We start from the raw sequence: 25,854 nt of genomic DNA, 5'->3' as shown, positions 1-25,854 counted from the left end.
TTTTTATTTCTTTTCTTATCTCATCAATAAATTTTCTCTTTACGAAGACGTGTGGTATAGAGAGAAAATTTCCATAAACTCAACAACTATAATTCATCAGAATAATCAAATTTTGTTTGGTTAAACTAAGAGATAATGCAGTATTTTCATTCAATTTTCCACTTCTTACCACATTAGAAACTAAACTAAATATGGAAAACTTACTTCCCAACTTGGAGAATTTTATTCCTTAATTATGATTTCATATCTTTTAATGTTGAATTACTTTTTTTAAAAACGAGTTAATATAGTTATTTCAACAACAATATATAATATAAAAGACCAATAACAAGTGATGAGATTGATTTATAAGTAACACAAACAATAAATATCTTATGTCATTAATTACACGGTAATATAAATTAGATAGAAAATATTACTTAAGTGGTCTTGAAGAAAAGTAAAACTAAAACCCTAGAAAATAATATTAAAAAGTTAAAAACAATTATTATAATAATTAATGAAACTAAAATGGCATCAAACCAGACAGAAAAATGAAGAAAGTCTTAGAGACGTAAATATTTTATAGAAGAAGTCTTATATGTTTTTGAATTGCTTTAGATTATAACTGTTAAAAATTGAAGAAAATTTATTTTTTACTAAAATGTAGATTGATGTAAGAAGAAGATGACGAAATTTTGATTTGACTGTGTATAAAAGAAGAAGTCACTGATTGTGAGAGGAAGAAAGAGGCTTGGCCAAATGAGTTGGGTGTTGTTCTCCAGCAACGATTACCAAAATGTTGGGCTCTGCATCAATTTGTGCGTCGCTTGTTACCGATCTCCTCATCACGTTCATCTCAGCCTCCCTCTCCCTTTCAGACTCCGACCTTCTTCCACACCCTGAACACGCCGTCACAACCAACGCAAAACAAATCAATCCAAAAATGGGCGCAAGCCCACCGTACACAAACGACGCAGAGGAGTCCCAGCTCCAGTTGAACCTCCCCGTCCCATTGTTAACCATCGTCTCATTCATTTTATTATCCTTCCAATGTAACTATCCTTTTCTCAAACACATTTGCACACACAAATACAGATCCGAACTCTGTTTTTTCTACAACTCAACCAACCTTCTAAGCTCTATCTTTAACTTTTCTTGTTATTGCTCTACTAGTAATTGGTGGATTTTTCCTATAGGTGGTTATGGAGAACAGGTATTTAAATTCAAATGAGTTCGAACTTGGAACATTATTATTAGATTCTTCAAAGACCATGTTTGGATTATTATTTAAATGCATGGAATAGAATCTTGATATATTTTATTTAATTTTGGTTTGGCTAAATTCTGGCACGACTTTAGGGGGTAATAAAGGTTAAGAAAGTAAAATAAATTGGTGTAGGGATTAAATATGGATACTTTTCATTGTATTTGTAATTTGGATGATGACGACTTGGTGTTTGCCTCACCATGAATCCAAGAGACGTTGATTTGAACATTGGATTGGATACAAATAAGCTTTGAAAATTCTGGTTTTGTGGTAAGGATAATTATATATTTTGACATCAACCTATTATTATTTAATAAATTTTATTATTTGTGAATCTTATATCTTAATATATATATATATATCCACATATATCACGTAAGAAAATGAGAAAGACGTTGTTTTATTACATAAAAATGATGTTATTTTTTTAAAAACTACGTTCCTATCCTATTTGATTTGTAGTGAAATTAAGTCTGAGAGAGAAAATAGTGTTGTTGGTTGCATGATCTATCAATGAATCCTGGGTCTCAACACAATATCATCTCAAACGTGATGGGATGAAAAAGATGTTACTGAAGATGATGATGATTAATCACGTAATCTTGAATAAAGTTGGTAAATATAAAAAGAAATAGTTATAAAAATAATTGTTTTTACTCTCTTGAGCTGCAGATGGATTCTCGTTTAGCCAAACGAAGAATCACTACAATCACATCCTTGGGTAGTAGGCATCATCTCAGCATCTAAGTTTCCATAAAATACTAAATTTAAGAGTGCAAATATTGAAGCTTATTTGAAAGAGAGTAAGACTTTCCAAGAGGTTTTTTACATAGTGAATGAACTACAAGTCCTCGTAAATGTTATTTATAAATTAGTTACTATAAAGCTACAAAAACTTAATTCTTTTACTTAATACCTGTAAAAGGATTATATATTATCGTTATATTTAAATTAAACTTTGATTTATCTTTAAATATTTAAATTTATATCATTTATTTTTTAAATTAGATCAAACAAAAATGCCAATTTAAAATCTTTTCAGTCAATTCTGAGATGTTCTAATTTTGTAAAATTATCGAATAAATCACCAGAGACTTAACTTCTTTTACCCACTAATTTTTTGTCCACCTACTTTTCATTTTCGGAATGAACTTTATATTTGAGAAAGAAAGGTGATGTAAAACTAGTCCATATTATCAATTCAGCTATTAAATTATAATTTTATATTATTAATAATTGTTCATATTAAATTTTATTAAAATTAAACAAATAAAATAATTCATAATTAAATATATTTTAAGAAATATATATTTCATCAAATTTGATTTGTATAAATAAGATATGGAATGATTTTATATTAAGATAATTTTTTACAAATATAATTTATATGAAAAGAAGATTTTGAATTTCGAAAAAGCCTTATCCAATAAAAAAAATACTATGCTAAAGAACAGAACATGTAATATATATTTTGAATATGAAAAATATAGAAGAAAGAAAGTGAATAAATAAATGATACATAATATTTATTGATAAGTTGTGAAGACAGAGGTAGATTGGACATTTGGTAAATTACAGAAAACAAAATTATGTAGAAATTACGGAAACAAGAGTTTGGCAACGCCGGAGAGACTACCTAGACTACCACCAAAAACGAAGATACATATAAGGTTAACTCCGTCAGGCGAGGAACTGCCGTTGCTTTTTCTATCCATTTAACATATAACCGGACAGTAAACGCACACGAAATCTTTAAATCACTGTAATATATAATCTCATGCTCCACTTAGCCCTTCTCTATCATAACTCATTGCGAGAACTTTGCAATCAACTTGTCCACATGGATAATGATATCATCTATCCTGGGCCTCATGGCAGCTTGGGGCTGAAGCATCCATGACACAAACTGGTGAAAAGCTTCTGGATATGGAGGCTTAGGCCCAGCTGGCCATTTGATCTGACAATTTACAATAGCCAATTGCAGGCTTCCACCAGACTCTCCAAGTGCATATTCAAATGGAGATACCCCATACCTGATAATTTCAACCATGAGATACAATAAACAATTAAACAACAACTAATTTGCCACGAGGAAAAAACTAAGGCATTTACAGATAAAAATCGTCATGATATAGAGCTTAGGGATGTAGTTCGTTGACTTTCGAGCATAATGCTCTTAGTTACACATATATTACGACAAGAATTGGCCAGGGCATAGCAAATAAAATAACTTATTTTCCCACTCTCCCTTCTTTTCTCTTACTTTATACCGGTTATACTCGAGCAACAAAGAAATATGAATCCAGCATATGTTGTTTTTTCACTGTAAAACTACATATTGCAATTCCATTAAATATTATATTGGTCGGGGATGGTAATAGAATAACTAAGAAAACCACATAAAATACACAACCTTCCTCACGCTATTTAAAAAATTCTAATCAATATACGTTAATTTGTAGTATCTGTATGCACATCAAGGGTTCCAATTAAATGATGCATTGCACATATGAAACATGAATTTGAGGGGAAAAAGAATTTAAAGAAAACCCGAAAAGAGTTACCTTATGCTGCATAAAGGCACGATTAGCAAAAGTTCTAACCATAAAAGTTATCACAATCACGTAAAAGAAGGATTAGTACTCACATTATTGCATATAATGTGCATCCTAGTGACCAAATGTCAGTCCTCTCATCTATATCAGATTGGCTTGGACAATCCCACAGCTCAGGAGCTCTGAAAGGTGCAGAGCAGTGTTCAGATGCCCACTCCTACATAGAAAGATAAGAGCAATTAGCAGGTTACAAAAATCCTAGCCAGGTGACCGGTATGAAACTATGATCCTTCAAATTTGTAAAACTATTTCAAAACATAAAAACTGCTAAAGGAATTTAATATTGCCAAAATGGAATCATAAGCTCAGCAATTGATTTTTTTTAAATGAAACGTAGAACCAGTTAATGTACAGCAACATGTATATGCACCTATCATATTAGGTAGTACAATTCACAAACTTCAAATGTAGCAAAAATTTTAAAATGTGCTAAAGAAATTATCAGGATTGCAAGAAGTGGGACTGCCAAGACATTAAAATGAAACAGCTGACTCATCCCCAACTCATTCAGCAGATTACTAAACATCTGAGCTCCAATTTTCTATGAAACAGCTGGGTCATTTGGACTATATTTTGGGTATTTAGATCAAGCACCTACTTGACAAATCCCTTCTTATGACTCAAAGCAGGCACTTAGAGATCGCTTACACAGGACTAATAGGGCTGATACTGATTCTATTTCGTCCCCTATGACCTCAACATGCAAGTTGTCTAAAATGAGTGGTGATTTATTTCAAGATCCAAATCTTTACAGATTTGTAGTTGGTGCGTTGCAGTATGCTAATCTTAGAAGACCTGAAATAAGCTTTGCAGTTAAAAAAGTCTTTCAATTCATGGGAAAACTCATAGGGTCCATTCGTTTGAAGGGAAAGTATAGAGTGGAAAGTGACTGATGCAGAAAACTAAGCTAAAAAAGTATTTTCCTAGTTGATGCCGATTGGGCTTCTGATATTGATGAGAGAAGAATCACCTCTCTGGTTCTGCTATCTTTCTACGGCCATAACTTGATTTCTTGATGGTCAAGAAAACAGCAGGTTACAACCAGATCAAACACATAAGCTGAATATCACAGTACAGAGTGCAGTAGTTATTGCCCACAATCCTGTCTTTCACAGTCGTCCTAAACATATTGAAAGTGATGTCTTCTTTATCTGAGAGCATGTTCTATACAAGCAGCTTTTGATCTATAACATTCCAGCCTTGGATCAATGGGCAGATGTGCTCCACAACCCCCTCTCAACAGCCAGATTTGACTTTCTTGAAGACAAACTCAAGGGTTTATCTGACAAACCTCAGTTTTGGGGGGTTATTAGAGTATAACACATGATATATGGAAACTATTACTTTTTCATTCGAGAATATTTGTTGTTCCAGCTGTAACAGTTTGTCATTCTGTTATTAGCTTTGTGCAACTGTACCCTAAGGGACGCTTAATAAATGTACCCTCAGTATTCTGTTTTTTGTGGGTTAAATGAAATGAAAAACTTCATTTACAGCTTAACTTTTTCCTCTTTGAATTATCTATGAAACAATTTATAATAAACAGGGGAAGAAAGAAAGAAGCACCTGTAACTGGAGTGCCTCTGATCTGTTGGTAATTTTCTTCCTAGCAGGACGAGCACTGCCAAAATCCATCAGTATGGCAAGAGGTGGTTGTCCTTTTCTGTGTGTTATGAGAACATTACCAGGTTTGACATCATTATGTGCATAAGGAGGATCAAAGCTGTGCATGTGCTTGAGTCCTGCACAAAGCTGTTTATTTCACAGGTTTAAAAGAGTGAGTTTCAGAACAAAACAAATTCTGGTTTCTTCTTCTACAATATAATTTTTACAACAGATAGCGCCATGTCACAAGAATTGCTAGCTTAATACGAAAATAAGTTATGTGTAAGTATATATGAATTCAAGATACGCTATAATATTAGTAAAAAAGGAGATCAAATGCTAAAAATCGTGAGCTTCAACAGTGATGGTTCATACCTGACGAAATATTTGAAGAACATCTGCAGTGGAATAGAATTCCTTCTTGGTTTTCATTACTTTGGCATTGTCTAGCAATGTTCCATCCATATGAACTGGAAATAGCAAGTATGCTTCATGGTTCCAAGACGTTTCTTGGGTAGGCTGCTAGAATAAAGTACATCTTCAGTGTAAATATAGAAGCCCAAGAAATGACAGCTAAGGAATAGTATTAAGCTAAATCCTTCCCAGGGAAATGAGTAAAGCTACACATTCGTTCACTGAGAATAGTTTTATTCCCACTACAACTGATTTATAAATTTTAACATGTTGGAACCCTTAAGGAACTACATAATCAATGCCACATCACACAACATCCACAATTCACAATCATGTTAAGAAAACCTAGATTTTGTGTGGTAACATTGGATACAAGTCGGGTAAAACAGTACCATTGTATTGTACCATTACTGGACACATCAGGAACCTAGCATATCAACAGAAACTTTAAAATTGACAGCATGTATGTAAGACTTTATCGTTCCAGTTCCTATTCAAATAGATTCACAGTGACTACTCTTACAGACTTTATCAAATTAAAAATTGTAGATAATAAACTGGGACAAACTTGGCCATGACCCGAAAAAATTCACCATGTACCTACCATATAAGTTGTAATGGTGCCTCATTATAATCTCTTCACAGCCACGTATCTCAATAACATACCACGTATCTCAATAACATATTATCATTGAATCTCGCCAAGAAAATTATGAGATCATTGTAGCCAACAAATACAAGTAAAACAGAGAAAGAAAAACCATTTTGGCCAGAAGGGTGTTCAGTCCAATCAAGATACAATGGATATAACATTTAGCATTCAAAGAGAATATCAGAAATTAATGTGTACTCATCTTCTATTGGCTACAAATTTCTATGTTTTAATAAAGCTCAAATGTTCAACCACAAACAAACAACTGATATCATAAACATAAAATTTAAGATAGTAAAGTACTATTCCCCTCAACATTACAAAATCCTAGAAGCAAATGTACTAGAGCCTAGAATTCAGGAACTTCATTTAAGAAACAAAGGCCAGGTTTCAAAACAACTAGTAAAAACAATTTTCTGGCTTTAAAAACAGAAAAACAAAAAACCTGTCTAATGCCAGTCGTTTTTATTTTAAGTTCTGAAAACATGCTTTTAAAAACAAGAAAAAAAAAACAGAAAAAAAATTGAAGTTTCTTGAGGATGTTATGTTTCTGTGCTTCTTTGCACCCTTGAAGATCATGCGCTTCTCTTTTCCAACTTCAAATCACAACCCTACACTGATGCACACACCCATCATCATCATGGTTCATGCACTCGAGCTTGACTCAGTCACCATTCCAGAGGCTGTTTGGGAGGGTTGTCATGTGGGTTTCAGGGGCCAAGAGTACGTGTATGTGGTCTGAGACCATGGAGCAGGATGAACAATGTTAAAAGAAGGCAGGACCCCTGGGATCCAGGTTTTTCAGAAGGTGGTGCCTGGACTTCACAGCCTTGGCATCACGTCCCTTGATCGTAGCGGTGGGGGCAGAGGGGAGGGAGCAACAGCAGGGGAAGTAGAGAGATCAGATGAAGGTGTGCCAGTTGGAATGGTGGCCTTCATAACGAAGTGGTTGGACAAGATGGCGGGAACAATTAGAGGAAGAAGAGTGGTGGTTGTGCGAGAGATCGGTGGTAGAAGCCGGAGGGTGGTGTGCAAGACAGATAGAAAAACTGTTGTTGAAATTTTTTTTTGTTCAATTTTCAGAAACCGTCTAAAACAAGTTCTAAGTTTTCAAAATAAGATTTAGAAACCTCCAAGTGTATGCAAGCATGGCAATTTTGAGATAAGATACAATACGACAAATTACACAGTTGAGTCCAGGAACAATTTTTTTAGTGAAAATCCTGACAGAAACGGCATGTGTCCTAGCTGAACCAGTAACACTCTTAGTTAACAAACTTCTTTTGCCGGAAAAAAAAATCTGATCTGTGATGTAACAAAGAGAGGAATAAGTGTTGGCTACAAAAACTACTTACCTTGACAGAAATGATTGCATGATCAAGAAGTGGGAGCAAATTGGGATGACTGAACAGTGATGAAACACGGATCTCCTCCCTGACCAACTCCAGCTGTTCATTGTTCTGAATGAGGACCTTTTTCATAGCATAAGTCCCATCCTCTGCAGAAAAGAGATGGTATAGTTTATATTTTACTTTAAAAAGACCACCGAATTATTTTAGTTTGTACAATAACGCTCCATTTTCTTCGCCACTGATAATCGAAATTGAACTCACCACCGTCATTGAATAATAACCCAGAATCTCCTATTTTCAATTGTTGAAAGGAGCAATTAAATTAAACACCTAATCAGTTACCACCACAACGAGAAATAGGACGTCCAACACATCTTATCTAAAGAACAAAATCACATTCACAGTCGCTTCAAAAACAAAATTGCGTTAAAAAATCTCTACGAATAAGTCATAGGCTCCAACCCCTGGATTCAACAAGTATTAAAAAACAACAAGCTCGATTCATAAACTAAAATTACATTCTCAATATCAACAAAACAAGACTAAGCAAACTCTACACATCAACAGAATTGCATAACAATATCCACGAAAGAGCCACGGCATCCAACGCCAGGATTCGATAAACAATCCTAAACAACAAACTCGAATCAGAAACTAACTCAAACAGATCCGAAATTAAATCTCCACGAATTAACGAGTACATCGTTTGGCCGAGGAAATGGCATCACTGATCAAGAAAAACGCATGTAAGAATTCCAAAAAAAAAACACAGATCACACAGATCAGGATACGAAAAGGCTAAATTCAGGAAGAAAAAAATACGAAAGACGAAAGACGTTAAGGAATGAAGCGAACCGGAGACATGAGAAGAGTCTTTGAGCTTGTTGGCAAGGCCACTGGCGGCAGAGTCGTTGATAAGCTCCTTGACGAGGTAGACGTAGGCGAAGCCACCTTCTCCGAGCTGGCGCACGATGCGGAAACGATTCTCATTGATCCAGGCATCGCCTCCGTTGTTAACGGAGTCGTAGAGCGCGTTTAAACCGGAGAATGAGCACCCCATTTGGTTTCCCTCTGTGTGGGTGTGTTGTGTGTTTGGTTTGCGTTGTGTTTGTGTAGAACAGAAATAATTATTAAGAAAAGAACTGAAATCAGGTGTCCAAAATTTGATTTTCGAATACCTGATTTCACGTTAGTTGAGTTGAGAGCAATGAGATTCGTAATTTGCAAGCGTCAACTCTCCCCTCCTATAAATTATTCCGGGTTTCAGATTTTCTTACCATCCTTGGATCGCTCCATTCTCAGCCCAACGCCTGTCTCCTTTATTTCAGGCACTCCTTCCCTTCTCTTTTCATCCATTCATTTTTCTTCTACTTACATTTTTACTTCATTTTCTACACCTTAATAATCTTAATTCATTCTTAATTAATATCACTAAATGCTCATATCCTAAAGATTTATCAAAATTATTGGATTAAAAATAGTAAGAGTTGAGAATTTTAATTATAAACAAATATCTTAAAGTTTAACTTGATTTCTCTTTATATAGAGAAAGAGAGTTTAATTTTCAATTTTGTTTTAATGTTTTCACTATTTTTGGTCCTAGGTCTAATTTTTCTAACTATTTTCCATGCGCAATAAATAAAATATATGTAATAAATATATCATTTAATCATATGGTTTAATTTCATTAGCATTTTATTTTTTAAATGATATTTTAAATAAGATAAATATGTAATTAATAAAGTATGTAATATATGTTTAAAAATATATAATAAATTCAAACCTTTATCCACTTGGTTAAAAAACACGTATCACTATTACTTATCTCAGTCAAAAAAAATTATCCAATATAATAATTAAATATTAATTATATTATATTTTTTTTATCTTGTATTATAAATTGTATTAAAGCACTTAAAAATATTTTAATTCTTACTACATAGCTCCTACAATCTTACTATGACCAGAAATAAAACTTTTAATCTCTCTCTCTCTCTCTCTCTCTCTCTAAAAATACTATTTATAATATACTTACTAATATAATATTTATAATATATGCAACGATATATTTAATTAAATCCTAATAAAAACTTTTTACTATGACAAAATGAAGAATATTTAGATAGGAATTTATTTGTATAAAAATTTAAAATAATTTATAATAAAATATGTTATTTTGATAGAAATTTTAAATTTTTTATGAAAGTAATTGGTCAAAAGATTAGTTGAAAATAATTTTTTTACTCAAACTTTGCTAAAATATTGTTGGATCAACTTTAGTTAAAATAGCGTTGACTCGATAAAAGGTGAGAAATGTTGTTAATTTAATAAGAATGGATAATCGTCAATTTTATATATTGTAATTTATTTAAAATTAAAGTTAATTATGATTATAATTGGTTTTTTTACCATTATAAAAAATTATAATTAACATTAGTTAATGTTGTATTTGTGAACATGAATAGTGTTTTTCTATTAATGTTATCAAACATCATTTCTTGAGTTGATAAGGATTGAAATAATTTTCAATTAATATCATTTAAGGTTATTTTTCAACAATATCAATGAGAAGTTAAAATTATTTTTCAATCATCATTGATAAAATTAATTTTCAGAGAACTATTTATTTAACCGTTGCTATTTTTAGTAAATAATAACCAAATTTTATTAAATGAAGTTTGTACTAATTATTTTTCGACAATAACTTTTTTATTGACTTAATTGATATCATTTGATAATAATTTATATCTAATTGAAATCGAAATAATTTATCTAAAAAACTTAAATTCAATAAATTTGAATATTGTATGCAAATAAAATACCAACATGGTTTTTACTCTTATTTAAATTTTCCTCTATTATATAAATTTTAATAAAGAAAGACAAATACTATAATCACTAAAAACTTATAAATAATTTGCTAAAATCAAACATAAATATAATCATAGAGATTTTATTCAATAAATCCTAATTTAATATTATATACAATAAATTTCACATTTAAATATTAATGTTCATACTTATATTAGTAAAAAAAATTACAGTTAATAAAAAAATATAATAATACTAAAAATAGCATATTATATAAAGATCCTCACTTGCTCTTTGAATAAAAATTAGAAATATGATTGCAGCCTATGTGAATTGAGCGGGAAGAAGGCAGTTTCTTCCGGTACCCTAAATTTTTCTTTCCGTATCTACACAATTTTTTAAATTTCAAAACTAATCTTCACCTTTTATTTGAAATCTTCACCTTTTATTTGAAATCATGTTGTTTTTCAAATGAAGGGGTGTTCTAGAAACAAAGTTTACATAAATTGTTGATTTCCAAATTATTGAATTCAGAAGCCTAATTTATATTATGGATTGGTGAATCTGGATTTCATAATCCAAAATGCAAAAGAATAAATGTAAAGTTTTATATAAAGACATTTTGTCTTTGCACAACATTGTGAGGTGCAGGAAGAAAAATGTAGGGGTGCAGGAAGAAATTTCTGTTTCTTTAGAAAAAGTGAAGTTGTAAACTCAGTAACTTCAATACAACTTCATCAGGTTGCTTCTTCCTGCACCTCCATACCTTCTTTTGTTACCCCATAAATTTTTCTTATTCCAAAAATACCCTTTTCAATATTCTGGATTACATAATCCGGAAGTCTTTTTCTAGATTCAGAATTAGCTTCCGGATTATGTAATCCAGAAGTCTTTTGTGATTAGCTTCCGGATTACATAATCCGGAAGTCTAAGTTTAGCTTCCGGATTATGTAATCCGGAAGTCTTTTTTTCAAATGTGTTATTAGCTTCCGGATTACATAATCCGGTCCGGATTACATAATCTGTAAGTCTTTTCTAAATATGAAATTGACTGCCGGATTATGTAATCCAGAATTTATCCGGATTACATAATCCATAGGCTTATTATTTCAAATCCAAGGGGGTGAAAAAAAAGGATAAAATGGTATTTTCATATTTAGTATGGGGTGGCACAAGAAGGTATGGAGGTGTAGGAAGAAAGAGTCACTTCATCATCATCAGACTTTAGTTTCTTTGTTCCCCTTCATCTATTTCACCCTTTGCAGGCTTCCACTGTATACCATAACACAGCAAGTTCGAAAAACTATATACGTAACAAAAGTTAAATGAATCTGCTTAGAAATCGGAGATTCATGAACAAACAGCAAAAATTCACTTCATATTTTTGAGTTAAAGTTAACTTTTTAATAGTATTAGAGTTTATTCAAGCAAAATTTGCAAATTTATTAAGTTTGTCATATCATATCACCCTTAAACATATTCTTGACATAGATTATATGACCAATTTATAATATCTAAGTGACTGATATAAGCAGATTTTATAAATTTGGATTACGAGTATACTTTTTAAAAGATATATAACAGTTATATAATTTTCAGAAAAAATGATAGGTTGCAGAAGAAAAAAGTTCATAAAGTCAATACTTTAAGCATAGGTATGAGATTTAAAACTTTCCTACAAGGTTCAGATCAACTAAGAATGAAATATGCAGGGACAATTGACAAGATCCTTAGTTTGATAAACTTAACTAAAACAATTTTTTCTTATCATGCAGTTCTTCATATAAGATGAATACTCTTCCAAATTGAAAATTAACATGAAGAGCAGTTTATTGATATGGTGTAAAGTTGTACTGATTAAATTCATATTCTTCAAAAAGAAAATGAACAGTTCTGTCAGATAAAATTCATTATGATAACTATATTAGTGTTATATTATACGTAAATAAATGTTGGATGAAGAACTGAAAAACGTGCATTCAATTTCCCTGCAGAAGAAAGAAACAAGGTGAAGACGGTAAGATAAAATATACATACACACGTGTGTATGAAATGTAAAACTCTGGAAAGCCAAGCAAAGCAAACGAGCATGAATTTTATTGTAAAGAGTAACCACGATATCCCTATTTAAAATAAAAATAAGGATTTATTTTCCACGGGTTTCCATCTAAAATAGCATACATTTCCTTCCAGGGTGCAGCTATTGGATTTGGAGATTATTTGGAGTAAACAATCGTTCTGAAAACCTAAAATCACTGACACAACAACAACACCTATCATGGAATACTGAGATTGCCCCCAATTAAGGTGCCGGTTGTTGCTGAGTAACACAGTGTATATTTCCACCGCCCAAAACAATCTCCCTGCAACCTTCAACTCCCACAACCTAATAACCAACAAATATTTTAAAATGTGATTCAGTAATCAGAACATGCAAATATAATTTATAAATACAAGAGTATAATATAAAAGTTAATATTATGCTGCTGTTACTACTAGCTCGGCCAAACGATGGCTATATACACAACTCAAATTTGTTAAATAATTCATGATGGTAGTCAATGCAAAAATCCATATTTTTTAATTAGTGTTATAATTATAAAAACAAAAACAAAATCCTATATAATAAAACATATCTAAATTATATATGTAACTCTAAGAACCGCAATTATTAATTTTTGTATCATATTTTAATCATTGGAGGATATCAATTTTTTTCCAATATAAATAAGCATCTATATATACTATCTAAAAAACACAATTTCAGCTCTATTTATTTTGATTCTGTTTTCTCGATCTAAAGAAAGGATACATGTGGTTTCAAAAACACAATTTCAGCTCAATCTATCTCTTTCCTCTTTCCTATAGTTTAAGAGATAGCACTATTTCTAAACAAAGGGTTGCAGTGGGAGCTAAAAAAACTTATATCTTATCATTTAGAATCTTTTCTATCTCGAAACCCTCACAGAACGTTGTTCCCACTTCTAATTTTGACTGTTGTCTGTTATTCATCTTTAATGGATATTCTTCAAGATGTTCAGGATAAAATATACCCTAAATTCCTATAAACCATTCATAAATATTGCTTGATTTACACTAACAGCAGTAATTATTGCAACTATACGTGCTCTAACAGATTCTTTAACCGAAAAAAGATCATGTTAACAAACAGTTTTACTTACTTCATGATGAGGGAAGGTATTAGATAGGACTCGGATAGCTTCGTCATCCCACTTTTTATCTCCAAATTGTGGTGCAATGATACCTTTATTTGCAGTGTAGAAGTTTACATAGGAAGCAGCAAGTCTAGTACCAGGAGGTCTTGGCTTAGCCTCACCGTCCTAGAAAATATAAAATTATAACATAACAAGCATTAAATGGAAGTTGAATCTATCTAGTTCACAATTCATCACTCACTAACAATTGCAATACTACAATCTTTAACCATATTATCTGGTATCAATATTGCGTTGAGCTCAGTATCTTCATCTTCACATGATAAGTTGCAGCATAGCGCCATAGCCATTATTAGAATATCACAATTAAGCATACAACCGACAATTACAAACCACTGTTACTAAAAGTTGCTTGAAATATTTGTCTAGTTTATGGCACCTCATTTTGCTTATTTGAAAGTATAATTATTATAATAAAGTGAAACTGAAATTGCTAATTGCTTAAGATTGTTGTACCCAGCATCATAAATCACCTGATAGTGTAGGCAGTAGAGCAGTTTCTAGTATTTTACTCTTCCTGATATTTCATCCATTAAAAATAAAATTGATCATTCATTTCTTAATGCAAATGAATTCATGTTGACCTAATACACAAATTAGGGATTTACGTTAGAAAGGTGATAAGGTTGTTACTGTACCAAATATTCAAGAGATACAATCATACAAGTCAACCAAAACAGATGTTCATTGACTCATCGTACAAATCCTAACAAGTGCTCAAGTTGATTAAAAAGTAATCACAGGCTTACTTATATAGTTTTCCATGTGGTCCCAAATCCAATGAAAAATGTTTCACAGCATTTTTAACCAGCCTTTAAACTTATTACTATTATAATTATAAAAACAAAGAGCAAATACAATATAATAAAGAATCTCTAGATTATATATGTATTATAAGAAAGCTTTTATTTATTCTCATATCATATCTTTATTATTAGAGAATATCAAATTTCCTCTATTTCTTGTATTGATTCATTTTTTCTCAAATATAAAATAAAACATCTATGTTGTCAAAAAAACACACGATTCCAGCTCAATGTCTCTCTCCTTCCAGTACTTTAACATGATATTTAGAGTCTTTCAAAACCATGTTGGCCCAATAAACCCGATGTCTCTTAAGGATCTTTTTAGCGAACCTTTCTCCTAAGTTCAGTTCAATGCTTCGACATCTCCTCCGACAAGTTTTGAAGCAAAGTTTCCAATTACAACCATTTTCTCCGGCAAACACAGGGTTGGGATCTTGTGACATTGATCTATCCAACCAGTCGAACGCCAATGCAAACCACCGTAACATGCGACTTCTCTCCTGCTCCAACACAACTCAAATTGGTGTGTGCATCGACACTTGGTGGCCGACCAACCTTCGCCCAGGTCACCTCTTCCATGCACTTCCACCCCAGTTGTGGCAACTTCGTCAAAGTTTGTTTGGTGATTTGATATTCTTTTCCCTCTCCTTAGGTTATTTTAATATTTTTCTTTTTGGATTTCAAGAAAAAAAAATGTCATCAAACACCACATCAAACAGGACTTGATGGTAACGTTTATCGCTGTAAAGCTCAACTGGTTGTCAAAGGATGCACAAAAATCTATGGCCAAGATTATACTAACAATTTCTATCTTGTTGCCCAAATGAAATTTATTCAACTTCTCTTTTCCATTACAACTATTCACCATTGTACTATGTTGCAGCTTGAGCTAAAAAAATGCATTTCTACATGGTGGTCTTGATGAAGAAGTCTATACGGAGCAACTTCCTAGTTTTGTCACTAAGGAAGAGTCATTTGATATGGTATGTAGTCTATGAAGGTGAAGGTTCAAAGTCTACATGGCCTTTAGCAATTACCTCGTGCATGGTTTTGGCTTTTTAAGACTATCATCCATCAGTTTGAAATGATACGAAGTGAACCTGATTATTCTGTTTTGTCGTCATTCTTCCCAAGGGTGTGTTTGTCTCATTGTATACCTGGACGACATTGTTACCATAGGCTACGATAAGAAGGGTATTGTACAACTAAGTCAAATTTATTGTATTGATTATTTTTTCCCTAATTAATAAAGCATTTTGTTGTCTTAGAAACATATGGTTTAAGCTCAATGTATCTTTTTTCCTATAGTTTAACAATTAATATGAAAAAAGTAGGGGCAACAACATGATTAAAATGCAAACCATAGAGACAAACAAAAAAGGAATGAGCTGCAAAATGACATCATAAAATTCTATAACTGATGAACATACAGCAACAAACTATGCATTGTAAAATTTAAAGATATACTTCGATGATGATGGGGGTGAATATGATAATTATTCCTTAAATTTTTAATGAAATGAAATAATAATGATAAAAAGGTATTTCGTTTCTTATTATTATTATTTTCAACCAAGAACAGAAAAACTAAATGAAAAGGAAAAAAATGTTTACCTGGGAAATCCCAGCAGACTCGCTCTCTGTCATATAGAGTGGACCGGGAACATGGATTTTAATGATTTCAAATTTTCTACCATTAGCATCTGTTTCACTTGAAAGCAAAGAGTAAGCTTCTATAGATCTTTCATACTGAGGATCAGTTTCATCATCAACCCAAGACAGAATAACCACACCGGGCCTCACAAAACAGCACATGTTATCAATGTGACCATTTGTATCATCATCCCCTGCATAAAAAACAATATATTATAATTTGAGGAATACATAACATCTACAAACCACTTTGAACCTAAGATATGTACTCTAATACTTCAAAGTCATCTCTACGGAGGGACAGACATGTGCTCTTAATATTTGCAACCTCAAAAGGAGTTCAAGTGCAAAAAAAAAAACAATTAATGAAGTTAGCAACACAGGGATCCCCAAGGACAGTTATAAGAACACTGTAACAAAATAAAATATCTACCAGATTGCTGTTGCCTTTCTATAGAAAATTAACTGTCATGATTAAGGCAAAAAACTCCAAATTTCTCATTACTAATGCCCAGGTGGGTCCTCCCAATATTTTGTATTAGCTTTCACTGAAAAAAAGACGGAAAGAAATTTGTCAATTTTACCTTAATTTAAGACTCATTTTGTAATAAAGAAAAATACTTAGGTGATATAATTAATATACACTAATTGAGCAATAGTGAAAGTCTGGAGCCTTTTATGTAATGGTGAAAGCTAGTCAAATCCAGAGAAGATAATTTCCTGCCACAAAGCGCATTTCACCACAAGAGAACAGCTATATTTCCTTTATCATAGAAGTATCTAGCTATTGTGGATTCTAAGTAGAACCATGTATAGATCCATTGTTCTATTAGTTTTACACAAAGTCAAGGTTTTACCATATACGGAACCAAATTATTCTTGTTGAGGGACAAACAAATCTGCAATTCTGTATCAAACCTTGTGAAACAAAACAACACATGATTGACGGTGCAGGGGAATTAACTACCTTATATTATAGAAAGATTTGTAATCTACAGTAGCGATATGAAGTTTACATACCATATAATCCACGAGGCAACCATATAACCTTCCTGACTCCAAGATATGCCTTAAGTTCATCCTCTATTTGGTCCTTACTCAAGTGAGGGTTCCTGTTCTTGTTCAAGAGGCACTCTTCTGTTGTAAGACAAGTTCCTGAAGGAAGGAAAAAATGCTGAAGTAAACTGAAAAAAATAGAACAATTTACAACCAATTCATTGAGGCATCCAGGTATAGAGCAGTAAATCTAAGTATATACGATCTGATTGACAAAATTCAAATGAAAGACATGAAATTAACAAAACCACATTCATGAATACAACAAGAATAACAAAATGTTGTCTTGACAGCTTCCGGTTATCCTCGTTCTTGAGTAAATCAGCAGTAAAACTGCATTTATTTAGAGATGATTATGTGCCAGATAACAGGCATGTAGTATCCAGTCAAATTCTACTTTTTATACAAAACTTGTATGCAGTTCTTCGGGTGCTGCTGAGGTTCTGTTCTCCAATCAAAATTGGATTTCCACCTTGGTAATTTGCACTGGTCTTTAAAGCAAGTCTTTTTATGCAGATTACAGGAGTCACTCCAGTTCTCAATAGAAACCAACACCAACAACATCCAAGGAATTTCATAAGCTACATAGACTTATAACTTTAGATGAAAACAAAAACCAACCAATGTTTTAGTAGCTATTCAGGAAGAAACACCAAAGAGATACTAAAAAGCATAATAGGAGTACAAATACACAACAAATATAAGTGATAATCAAGGGAAGGCTCAAAACATAAATCACTGGTTAGGTACATTATCAAAATAAATTTATCAAAACATAGGACAAGAACATATAATGTCAAATAAATAGGATCACCTCGTTTAATCATTTCACAAGACCTCCATTGACCATATCATATAGAATTTTCTCCATCTAACTATTATTACTTTCTGCAATAATTGACTAAAAAGTAACAGCAACAGCAGGTTGTCCATTGAGGAAATTAATAAAAACAAGTACTTCTACTTCACCATTATAGATTTACTTGCTCAGACATCTATATGGAAAAAATGTACCTTCAACATGGAAAATAATCATTATATAACTCTTACCTTCTCCATCCACATGGATGCTTCCACCTTCAAGCACCATTGAATGCGAAAATCTAGGAATCTTCTCAATTCCCAAAATCTAGCAAACATACAGTGAAAACAAAATCAGTAAAGAAGTTCACATGGCCAGAAAAAAAAAAATATATATATATATATATATATAAATAAGTGAAAAATGGAGCATTCCAAACCTTCTTAGCCACAAGCAAATCAAGACTCCAATCACTATAGCATCCATCTTCTAAACCTAAACAGTTCATAAAACTCCATTAGTGAAGAAAGAACCAACAATCAACACATAACAATAAAATCATATTTATATCCTCTAACCATTCTTCGAATCAGCCATCCTAACAAACCCTTCAGAATAAAAATATCTGAATATCAAGAGTCCTAGTGCTTACCCCCCCAACTATTAAATTGCCAGTCAATCCCTGCAATTCTGTCAACTGCACCACCAGATTGTGTCGTGGTGCTTCTTCTCACAACAAACTAACAAACAAAACAAACCACACAACATGCTTATACATCCACGCAGACAAGGTTGATTTCTACAATAAGAGAAACTCACAGTGGGTCCAGAATCACGAAACCAAGAATCGTTCATACTCATCTCAACCACCCTGATATGTTCAGGCAACTGACTTCGTGCATTCTCCCACTATTAAACAATTCAAGCAACATCAAAGAAAACAACAACAACAATGTCCATTAATCAAAACCAACATTTAACACCATTAACTTACCTGCGCAGAACTGGCACAAACAGTAACAGACTCAAATTTCGAGATGGCAGATGCCACCCTCGCAAACACACGTTGGGCGGGTGCAGCGCCCTCTCGCCAGTTATCGGGGCGTTCCTGTTACAATCATCAAGCTTGTAGTAAAAAACAAATGATAATAGTAATAATGGAATTAAAATAATAATAGGGTTTGGATGCAGTGCGCTCACAGGCCAACCCATCCAACACTGAGTGTGGGTTTCCCACTCTGCAGGCATGTGGAATCCAAGAGCAGATGGTGTTCCTTGGAGCTGCATCACGAAATTCTAGCTTCTGTTCGTTCTGTGATAATTCAGAGCAACAAAAAACTTAGACAGTGAAGCACAAATGTTCAAGCCTGTTTACTAGATCATGACGGACTCAAGTTTGGTTGGGTAATGGCTAGCGATTGACCTTGTATTCATAATTACAGTTAATGGATTCTAAATGCTTGGCGTAAGATGCTATATTTTTTAATGACTGTTCTCATACATAAGAATGTTGTTTACAGGGTAAGACTGCTAACGAAATGATGAAATGATGAAATGACTTGAAGGGTTGGAATAAATAGTTACCCTAATCAAAACAGAGACGAAGATCATTCGCGAGATAAACCCTAACCGCAACCCTCCGTGCGAAGTCCAACCCTAACCGCGACAATGGGGTTTTGAAACGTGAAATTGGAACTTTAACCAGAATCATGGCTGGTCGAAAGAAGAAGAAGAAGGAATTTTGAATATTTTTCTTTTATAAAGATTTAAGTTTTTGCTATTCTTTATATTTTTTTAGTTTTGTAAATCAATACCCTAAACCTAATAAATATTTGATAAAATTTTATTTTTATATTAAATAACATTATTATTTTTATTTTTACCTTTTTTAATTAATATAATTATTATATAAATTTATTTTTTATTATTAAAAAAAATTATTATTTATATTTATAATTTATTATATATAAAATATGATTAATTATGTTATTTAATAATTATTATTTTTTATAATTTTGATTATATTTTTTATATTTAAATTATAATTATATATTAAATAAAAATAAAAATAATTTGAGTTTAAAATAAAAGAATAAAAAGTAAATTAAAATTAATTAATAAAATAATATACATCTATACAACTTTTTTTCGCATACTGACAACATTTTTTTCATTTTCATGTTTTTTAAAAGTTTTTTTTTTCAACTTTTTTGCAGCACAGTAAATCATGTTTTTCTTTGTTGAAAAACAAGTGTCTTTAAGTGAACCAATTTATAAGTGTGGTGAATAGTTTTAATTGACACCAACCAACGAAACAATAAAATTATTTTTAAATTTAAAACTAAATATTTACTTCTCAATTTTAACAGTCATTTCATATATTTTTTAGCATTTATTAAATAATCAATTATTTTTATAATTGATTGGAAACTGTTTTTCTTCTTTATTTTTAAAATCTATTATTTTGTGTCTTTTGTAATAAGCAGTTACCAAACGGATAGTTTTGAAAGAGTAATATTTTTATGATCATTCTTCTTTTCACTTATTCAACCAAACATTTTCCTTCAAACTTCATTTTTCTTTCTTTTTTCTTTGGTTCAAAAAAATCACTTACGTCATCCAAGAATCTCACTCCGCAACGTCATTAAACATGTAATTTTCTCAATTTAGGTGTGCACATTCTCTTATTCACTTTACCCAAATAGTCATGGAGAAGGAAGAATTGTTCTTCCTTATCTCCCTACAAAGATTACTAACAAAACCAATTCCCAGTGTTTTTGATGTTGACGAAAGTGATAAAGTGATGGTAGCACCTCTTATTACTCAACAAAACAAGTATAAACAAGTAATTTTAGCATATACATAAATGTATATTTATTTTTCAATTATACTTTCATAGATACATAAGTAAGATTATTTTTAGCTAGGTATCAATGGGTATTTTTATGAAATCCAGGAATACTTTGTGTTTCTAAATAAGATTTTCACTTTATAAAATTTAAAATTATTAATTATTCTTTTAAAATGGGTATTTTTTTAGTTTTTTTATTTTCTTTTAAATCTTCATTTGTTCAAAATCATAGATAGATTAATTGTTGGATCCGCAAAAAGGATAAATAAAAGAAACATGTAAAAAAATAGTAAAAAATAGTAAAGTGAAATTGTTTAAATTTAGAATAAAAACGTAAAAATGAAAACAAAATTGTAATGATGAATATTTTTATTTTTTTTATTTTCATAAAATTATTCAAGAATTAAATATTTATGACATAATAAAATATAATAAATTTAACATATTCGAGAATTAATCATAAAACAACAAAAAGTGTATGTCTCCCAATTGTGTTTATTAGAAAACAATTTTATGTAAAATTAAATCTTGTCATTACTATAAATAAATCACATAGCCAAATTATACTTAATGTTGAAATTTACCTTCCACTATACATTTTTAATCATAGTCAATTATAGGTTACATTATAAAAGGTGTTTCTCAAGCTTCAACAAAAATTCTTATTAAAAAATGACACCTTGAAGGAGAAGATGGAAATTTTACCAAAAATGTTATTTATAAAGATATTTTGTTATCTCAAAATTAGGTATTGTTTGTGTTATTTAAGTGAAACACATAAAAATAAGTATATGTGAATATTCTAATTACAATATTTATTATTATATATTAAAGGTAACATAATGTACAAGAAATGATCAATTCACACCAAGGTACAATAATTTTACATAATAATGTTGATAATAATATTTTTTATTCATAATTTACTATAAATTTATATTGTTAATATAAGTATACGAATAATAATATTATATATTCAAATTTTAATATTAAATATAAATATATATAAACAAAACAAAATAAAAAAATACAGATATACAGCGCGAGATTAAAATGAAAAAAAAATAGCGTACATTTATTTTGTATCTAGAGTAAAATGAAAATAAGATTAGAAAGTCTAATTACGATTACAATTCAATTTTTTTTAAGACATAGTTAGAAGGTTTAATGCAACTCTATTCCATTTTTTTAAGACATAGTTAGAAGGTTTAATGCAACTCTATTCCATCTAGACTAGAGTTAGAAATTGTTAATGAATGAAAAATTAATTATAAATTATTAACATCAAAAGTATTAATACTCTTATAAATTAGTTTGAATTTGATAAGAAAATAATATCAAAACTCAGCCTCATTTATTTTCTTCTCTCGTTAACACCACCTTTGTGAGTGTCGTCTAGCTTAGAAACTCTTAAAAATTGACTTCACTCTTTCTAAGCTTCTATTTCCATGCACCGAATTCATTATCTCTAAACTTAAATCTTCATCCATTGAATTCACAAATTATCTCCATTAATCCGTTCAAAATCAACAAAATGAAAGAAAAACATGGATGCAAGCTGGGATTGCATCATCCACGTTTGAAAATCCGTGGAAAATACCCATGCCTAATAACCTCGTTTTGTTGTCGTGTTTCCGAAAAAGAAAACACAGTTTGAGAGGTGGATATGCACGAATATAGAACACCGTAACGTCACCCGCACATCTTCTGTAAAACCTACAATCGAAGGTAAAAAGGGCTTGTGCGTAACGAGATTTACTCATCATTAGGTTTATGATTTAAAGTTTAAAATTTAGAATTTAAGATTTATGTTGATATAATTATACTCTCTCTTCAATTTTATAAAAGAAAAAACAGAAAAATTATATGATTATTTTTTAATTAAGAACTTATGTCATTTACATTTACTTTTTGTTATTGTATAGTTTTTATTTCTCTTTAAAATATACTTTTAAGAATAAGATGTGTTTTGTGGCTCTTTAAAATTTTAAATATATTCCTAAAAGAATTTAACGATGGAAATTTTACAACTAAAGGTGATTTTATTCAACACTTTATTAACAGTCATTTACATATATTTTTTATTTATCGTGATTACTTATAATGATTTTAAAATGTATTTAAATTTAAATTTTAAATATTAAAAAATGAAATTTAAGTTTAATTTAATCTATAAAATAAACTTATAAAAATAAAATAAACTTATAAAAATAAAATAAACTTATAAAATAATATTTGGATTCACTTCCATATCAACTATATCTAATTTAAATAACAAACGAAATATTACATCTGTACAGTTTCTACAATTAATCAATATCATGGATCATGGTAATCAGTTACAGTGACGACAATATTGGAACAAGTATTGGTCTCAACATATATTATGCTTAAAAAAAAAAATCACACAATCCATTATCTATTTTTTTTAAGCATAATGGATTATACTCGTAACCACCATTAATTATGATTTAAATCAAGATCTTGATATCTTTTTAGGCAAAAACGAGCTGGATCGGAGGTGGGATCGGAGTCTCACCGGATCGGAGCGATCCGGCGATCGAAGGGCTGGATCGGACGATCCATGGGCCTCCGCAATTCATGACGCGGCCCAAAAACAAAAAGAAACCCTAAACCCAATAAAACCCTAATTTAAAACTCAGAAACCCTAACCTGTGCCTCTGTCGCGCCGTTTTTTCGCCGCTTGTGCTCGCCGTTACGCCGCCTCTCTACGTATCGCCTCCGCTAGAGCTGCGTTTCGCCGCCGTCGCTTGCGTAATTCGCTGCCTCTGACACTGCGCACCACCGCACACGCTGCTCGCGCTGCCTCCGCCTTCGCGCTACCTCTGCCACTGCACACGGCTGCGGAAAATTAAGAAGGGACAGCGCATGAAAAAGATGAAGACCCTAAACCTAATTTTGAAAAAACCTAATAAGTTTGAGCCTTTGGCCCAATAAAACCCTAAACCTCTAAGGTTTTTTCTTCTTGCACCCCTACATATTTCAATCCGGAAGCAAAATTCTGTTATGCTTTTAATTATAGATTTTTAATTCTAGAATGCATATTTATGTTACGGATTGGTGGATCCAGAATGTTTTTTTTGAATGATGGATTTTTGAATATAAAATGCATATTTTGAATTAAGGATTGGTGGATCTAAAATTTTACTGCAAGTGTCAATCCAAATTTTTTCTGGATTTCATAATTTAGAATGCAAAAAAATAAATACAGTTCAAGTACATTTTAGGGTTTTAAAAAATGATAGGGACAGTTTGGTCTTTACATAACAATGTGGGGGGTGCAGGAAGAAAAATGTAGGGATGGAGGAAGAAACTGCCAACCTCTAATTATTCAAATAAAATTTAAATATGTTGTAGCTTACCTAAAATTAGGTTTTGTTGGGCCTATTCTTGGTCCATTTAAAACATTATAGTTATTGTAATTCACAGTATATTTTTTTATCTCTGCCAACCCCTTACCGTGTAACTATCCAATATCAATAATAGTTCGAATATTTCATAAATTATGAATCTATTTTTAATTATCTTATGTCTAGTAATAACTCGAATAGTAACTCTTTTAAATCGAGTTACGATCCTCGAGTTACAAGTTTTTGGACTCTTTCTGATCCGCCTCCGAGTTATGAGTTTGACAACATTTTCTGGGAGTGTGTTACGAATTCATCAATCTGGAACTGAATAATTTATTTTTTCGGATGAGGGGGTGTCCAGAAGTAAATTTTGCACATATTATTGCTTTCTGGATTGTTGAATCCGAAAGCCTAATTCTGACGGGTTGGTGAATTTGGAATGTTTTTTTTTTAATTATGGATTTATGAATCTGGAATGCATACTTCTATTATGAATTGGTGGATCTAGAATGCTTTTTTTTTAATGATGAAATTTTGAATGTGAAATGCATATTTTGAATTACGGAATGGTAAATCCAAAATTTTACCGGAAATGTCAATCTAAAATTTTTCCAAATTCTATAATCCAGAATACAAAAAATAAGTACAGTTCAAGTGCATTTTAGGATTTTTAAAAATTAATTTGCGTGACATTGTGAGGGTGGGGTGCAGGAAGAAAAATGTAAGAATGTAAAAAAAACTGCCTTATAGTTGGACAAAAAAGATACTTTTATCGTCACAAATTGTACAAAATAAACAAAAACAAACACGTCACACCACAATTTTCATTTCATGTACAAAGTGTTCATGTGAGCATGAACATTAAAGTGCATTTCCATCCCATTCTATCGTTATCTTTAATTTGTGATACATCCGTCGTTCTCTTTCACTTTCTGTGCACGTTTTATTTTTCACAAATTGAAAATGAAATTAAGAGAAATAAGACAAACAACACATTTTATCTAGCTGAAATTAAGAGAAATCGAGTAATAAACAGCGCAAAGAAACCACACCACCACTTAATATGAAATTGAGAACACTTGTACTTTTATATTTTTAACAATTAAGAAATAATTATGATTTTGATTAGAATCAACCAAAAGAATGTCGTGTAAATATTAATTATAATTTTCAATTGAAATTTTATAATTCAATTACATAACAGTTACATATTACTTAATTACATGCATCATACTTGTTTTAGATTTGGAGTGATCGAAATTCTAACCATGTCGCACTTAGACAATCTTGGATAGATGAACACTTTCTTCCTTCTGGCAAACGCCGAGTAAAGTCAGCGCTGAAACAGTCAAGCAGTTAAGATCTATCGTAGTCTCAGGGA

At 31.4% G+C, this 25,854-nt stretch overlaps 2 protein-coding genes across 7 annotated transcripts; both read right to left on the bottom strand.

The window, feature by feature from the left end:
• Positions 1–2,750: 2,750 nt before the first annotated feature.
• On the bottom strand, positions 2,751–9,257 carry LOC137807681 (uncharacterized). Of its 4 annotated transcripts, none has more exons than XM_068608440.1 (7): positions 9,066–9,257; positions 8,743–8,958; positions 7,891–8,033; positions 5,845–5,988; positions 5,431–5,616; positions 3,897–4,021; positions 2,751–3,282 (listed from the first exon to the last, which is right to left on the bottom strand). In XM_068608440.1, the coding sequence occupies exons 2-7, from the start codon at positions 8,945–8,947 to the stop codon at positions 3,057–3,059; spliced, it is 1,029 nt and encodes a 342-aa protein (XP_068464541.1). In that variant the 5' UTR covers positions 8,948–8,958; positions 9,066–9,257; the 3' UTR covers positions 2,751–3,056. The 4 variants fall into 4 exon arrangements, with proteins under 4 accessions (XP_068464541.1, XP_068464539.1, XP_068464538.1 ...); XM_068608438.1 differs by having other exon boundaries at positions 5,845–5,991; positions 9,066–9,253; XM_068608437.1 differs by having other exon boundaries at positions 5,845–5,991; positions 8,743–9,088.
• Positions 9,258–12,774: 3,517 nt separating this feature from the next.
• Positions 12,775–24,143, bottom strand: LOC137807680 (agmatine deiminase). Of its 3 annotated transcripts, none has more exons than XM_068608434.1 (11): positions 23,776–24,143; positions 19,452–19,563; positions 19,246–19,359; positions 19,071–19,160; positions 18,904–18,991; positions 18,691–18,746; positions 18,500–18,578; positions 17,414–17,548; positions 16,355–16,587; positions 13,881–14,039; positions 12,775–13,084 (listed from the first exon to the last, which is right to left on the bottom strand). In XM_068608434.1, the coding sequence occupies exons 2-11, from the start codon at positions 19,536–19,538 to the stop codon at positions 13,001–13,003; spliced, it is 1,125 nt and encodes a 374-aa protein (XP_068464535.1). In that variant the 5' UTR covers positions 19,539–19,563; positions 23,776–24,143; the 3' UTR covers positions 12,775–13,000. The 3 variants fall into 3 exon arrangements, with proteins under 3 accessions (XP_068464535.1, XP_068464536.1, XP_068464537.1); XM_068608435.1 differs by lacking the exon at positions 23,776–24,143 and adding an exon at positions 19,836–20,011; XM_068608436.1 differs by lacking the exons at positions 12,775–13,084; positions 13,881–14,039 and adding an exon at positions 15,747–15,897.
• Between the last annotated feature and the right edge of the window lie 1,711 nt (positions 24,144–25,854).

This window comes from Phaseolus vulgaris, chromosome 3 (genome assembly GCF_000499845.2).
Source record: "Phaseolus vulgaris cultivar G19833 chromosome 3, P. vulgaris v2.0, whole genome shotgun sequence".
In the NCBI taxonomy this organism is placed as follows: domain Eukaryota; kingdom Viridiplantae; phylum Streptophyta; class Magnoliopsida; order Fabales; family Fabaceae; genus Phaseolus; species Phaseolus vulgaris.
The sequence above is the reverse complement of the archived record's forward strand: the minus strand, read 5'-3'. Positions and strand labels throughout refer to the sequence as shown.